General features: G+C 35.6%; 1 protein-coding gene across 1 annotated transcript; it reads right to left on the bottom strand.

Annotated features, from left to right (window-relative positions):
• Positions 1-347: 347 nt before the first annotated feature.
• Positions 348-3,059, bottom strand: LOC121775469 (protein DETOXIFICATION 14-like). Its single transcript, XM_042172547.1, has 7 exons — positions 2,621-3,059; positions 1,720-2,264; positions 1,554-1,640; positions 1,404-1,460; positions 1,091-1,329; positions 722-927; positions 348-649 (listed from the first exon to the last, which is right to left on the bottom strand). Exons 1-7 carry the CDS (start codon positions 2,852-2,854, stop codon positions 581-583), a joined length of 1,437 nt encoding a protein of 478 aa, XP_042028481.1. The 5' UTR covers positions 2,855-3,059; the 3' UTR covers positions 348-580.
• Positions 3,060-4,191: the final 1,132 nt, after the last annotated feature.

Raw genomic sequence — 4,191 nt, 5'->3', positions numbered from 1 at the left:
ATTAGACTGAGGGATTAATATTTAAGACCAGTTTTAAAAATTGATGGAAATTATTCAGATTTTATGAAATTCATGATTTTTCTGATGAATTTCTTTTTTTTTAATGTGTTTTTGTTGAGATACCGAGATTTCTACAAATGCGTAAAATAACTTTATTATACTCCCTATTGTTTTGTAATTTCGTTAGGGCGATTAGATTGAATTATTATATCTATATTTAATTATTTTAATAAAGATATATCATATGTATTGAAAATAAAGAAGAATCCAGAAGAAAATCAATACAATCATACCATCTCACATAATTTTTCTCTTAAATATTTAAAACGTGGATTTTCATCAACACATGCACAATTGAAGAGTAACATAAAAATATTTAAAAAATTGAATATCAGTACAGAAATTATAATCGATCTTTTAGTAAAAACTAATGGAAACTGATAACCAATCTAGAAACCCTTTTTATAGAAACCTGAACCCCCAATGCCTAAAAATATACTTCCATATATCTTACTCCATTTACTTTGGAGGTGTAACAATGTCCAAGTTTGGTGGACATAGCAAATAGTAATGAAGACTTTCATACTAAAACCTTTTCATGTCCCGGAGCCGTTGTGCCCTCAAAAATTCGTTGTCGAGCCATTGATGCCTGCAATGTTTTGCAGAAATATTGGGGTACAAAAAAACAGATTGTAAAGGGAGAAAATATAATGTACTAAACCTGTTTCCTCCAGTTGGTTGAACATGTCACCAAGCATAACAACGTTGATTGCACTATCGATCCCATGTTCAGCCCGAGCCATAGACCCTTTCCCCGCCAATGAAACACGAAACCCAAAGTAACCGCTGCTGGTAGTCCGACCAGATAATACGCTCCAAGATTCACGTAAGCGCCCAGATGCTGCCATCCACAACCTCTTGCCACTCCTAGTAAATGCAACACATAATCTAGTGTTATTGTTCATCTCAAATGTGTGTGTGTGTGTGTGTGTGATTTTGGCTATGTTTATCGTACTCGTTGAGTTTCACCATATGTTGCATCGACACGAAAGAGGAGAAAATGCCAAAAACAGAGGAGTTGGGGCTAAACCTGAAAGCACTGCTTGGATACAGTCCATTGCAAGTAAGAGGCAAATGAATGGAACAAGCTCTCTGAGATAATCGACAACTTCTTTCTCGTTACTGAATGCGTACCCCACAATATTACTCAGGCTGAGGAGGAATGTGCAAGCAAGTATCGCCTCAGCTGTCGAAAGAAAGCCTGCAGCATAAACTGAAGCTCGAGCCCTCTCTGGGCGCCCTGCCCCAAGTTCATTTGAAACTCTCGTGCTATAAAAGCATGTACAGTCAGATAGTGCAGCAAACCAGTGAAAATTGCACAGAGTTAGATTCCAAGCGCTAACCTTGCAGCAGCACCAACGGAATACGGGATGAAGTAGTGCAACGAAGCAATCATGAGGCTGTGCAAAGATCAAATGAGATATATATCAGATGTTTAGATGAATCAACTGTCACTCGTTTATTTTCGAATTTTCAATGGATGATAACAGTACCATAACGAAAGAACTGAAGTCTCAAGTTGCGGATTAGGCAAAAGACCAGAGAGCAATACCAATATTTCACAAGACCACCATTCAAGGCTGTATTGATTGCCATTTTCAAGATGTTAGATGCTATCAGATAAAGATATTCTAGACGAAAAACCAATGTTTTTATTACCAGACCATGACAGCGGAAGGGACAGCAAAGCGCGAAAACTCCCTCATACCCGATAAGATGCTTTTATCAAATGGTGCACGGGTTCTCTTGCAAGTCGAAGAGTAGTTGACATACAAAAGAAGTAAAATCACATTGAACCAATAACATAAGCCGATCGCTAACGCTGCCCCTGCAGTGCCTAGGTTAGCCTTGAACACTAAAACCCAGCAAACAGGTACATGGAAAAAAAGCGCTGCGATAGAGCTCCAAACCATTGGAACGATCAAACTTTGTGTTTGCAGGTATCGTATCAGTGCTTGGAGAATAGCATAACCAAATAACGCGGGGATAAGCCATATAGCGTAATGGCCGGCTTCATGAGAAATCGAAGGATCTTGACCGATAAATATCAGCAGTTTTTCCATAAAGATCCACAAAAGAGAGAGTGGTAAACAGACTAGAAGAAGACATACAATTGAAGCATTGGTGTAAAGTCCTAGCTTCTCATAATGCCCTGCTCCAAAGGCCTGCCCGCATAAGGTTTCGAGTGCACTAGCCATCCCAAACTGTTTACAAACACGAAATCAATTCGCTGCGAAATAGCTCTGGTATCCACTATGCTGAAACAAACACTTGAACAATCTATCCAAAAACTTGTAACTCGATCTTCTTATTCAAGAGATCAATCTATTTGAAAATTATGAAGGATTATTGTGATGATCAAGTAGAAAAGGAAGAAGAGCTACAAAGGATTATTTGTTTGATGATTTTCAATTGGAGCCAAATTAACAATTAATACAAAAAAATGAGGTCAACATCAAACATTCCCAAATTTAAGATACTAAATCCAATCATAAATAGGGATGTTAAATGTATAAAAAGGTGAAATTAAATGGAGAATTGAAGAGAAAAAATCTCAAACCAGGGGGCTGAGGCCGGTGACGTTGGCGAGGGAGGTGGCGACGGCGACGGCGGAGAGGGCGAGCTCGCCGAGGTGGCCGACCATCATCATGGAGACGACGCGAGGCAGAATCTGAGAGACGGTGACCACCACCATTGGCAGCGCTATGTAGCTCACCTTCTTCAGCTCGTCCACGAAAACCTCCCGCGCAGGGCATTCGCGGCCGAGTAGCAGCGGCGCCTCCTCCTCTTCCATGGCAGTAAGAAATGAATGATGATCAGATCGAGTGAGAAGTGATGATAAGTAGTAGTCGTGAATGCGGCGTTGGTCTATCAATATCCAAAATCATCAAGCCGCGGCCGTACTATTTATAAATTTTAAATGCCAATTCTAATTTACAGTATGTTATAGAGATTACAAAAACCCAGTTTAAATGGAGTAGATACTCCCTCTATCTTCTGCATAAAGCTAAGCATTTTAGATCTAAAAGTTAGTAGTATTAGTTTGTGAGTTCAATAAATAAAGGGATGTTGATCCTTAAAATTATAAACTTTAGCTAAAATTTGATATTTCTAGTGAATTTTAAAACTGTTCTAGAATATCACAAACTTTGCACTTTGTTTGATATTTCACAAATTTTGTACTTTGTTTGTGAATAGCACATCTTTTTGGGATGTTATTCATTCCAATCATGAAATTTGGTCTGTCTAATAAATTCTTAAATTAGAATTTAAATTATGAAATTCTAATTTTTACTATAGTTTTGTTTATGTATAAATTAATATTTTTTGGTGATGTTAAAAATGGCAATATTCAATAAACTAAGAAAATAAAAGAATAGAAAAAAATATTTATTTTAATGAAATACTCGTTTTGAATAATATTAAAAGACAAACATTTTATATATGTGTGTGACAGTTGAAAAAAGTTAAAATTTTGTGAATTGAATATTCTAATTTTAAAGGCCTATATGATAAACTTCATGATTTAAATAAATATTACTATATTATTTATAAGATATTCCATTCAAAATGATATTTTTACAAATAAAATATTACAACTAGCTGTATTTTATTTTTTTTCATTATTTCTTATTATTTTCTATTTAACATATAAAATAATAGTAATATACACGTACCGGAAAATAATTTTTCGTTTTATTTAGGATGGAGGATATTATATTACCACATACTCCTTCCGTTGCACTCAAGATGGCCACATTCTTGAGTGACACGGGATTTTAGAAATTGTTGTTAGGTAGAATAAAGTAGAGAGGAAAAAGGTAGATAAATATTTTAATAAGGAGGGAGGAGGTTATTTCCAAAATTGGAAAGTGACCATATTGATTGGGAAAAAAAAAGGAAAGATGATCATCTTAAATGGGACAAGGGGAGTACTGTATTTTACTCTCTCTATTCCATATTAATAGTGTCATTTTTCTATTTTTGAGAAGTTCTAAATTAATTGAGTCATTTCTATTTTTGGCAAAAAAGTAATTCTCCATTTTACTTTATTCTCTCTTCATCTTTCTTACTTTTTTTCACTATTCATTTGAAACGCTATTCTTAAACTCCGTGAAAAGAAATGTCGGT

Source organism: Salvia splendens, chromosome 17 (genome assembly GCF_004379255.2).
Source record: "Salvia splendens isolate huo1 chromosome 17, SspV2, whole genome shotgun sequence".
Classification (NCBI taxonomy): Eukaryota; Viridiplantae; Streptophyta; class Magnoliopsida; order Lamiales; family Lamiaceae; genus Salvia; species Salvia splendens.
This window is presented reverse-complemented; position numbering and strand designations above follow the sequence as displayed.

Bases quoted from the DNA above. Each gene is read 5' to 3' on its own strand.
- LOC121775469 (XM_042172547.1), bottom strand. From the start codon at position 2,854: ATGGAAGAGGAGGAGGCGCCGCTGCTACTCGGCCGCGAATGCCCTGCG. The intron at 2,265-2,620 runs GTTTGAGATTTT...GTTTGTAAACAG, and splicing joins TCACCGGCCTCAGCCCCCTG to TTTGGGATGGCTAGTGCACT. The intron at 650-721 runs GTTTAGTACATT...AAAACATTGCAG, and splicing joins CAACCAACTGGAGGAAACAG to GCATCAATGGCTCGACAACG.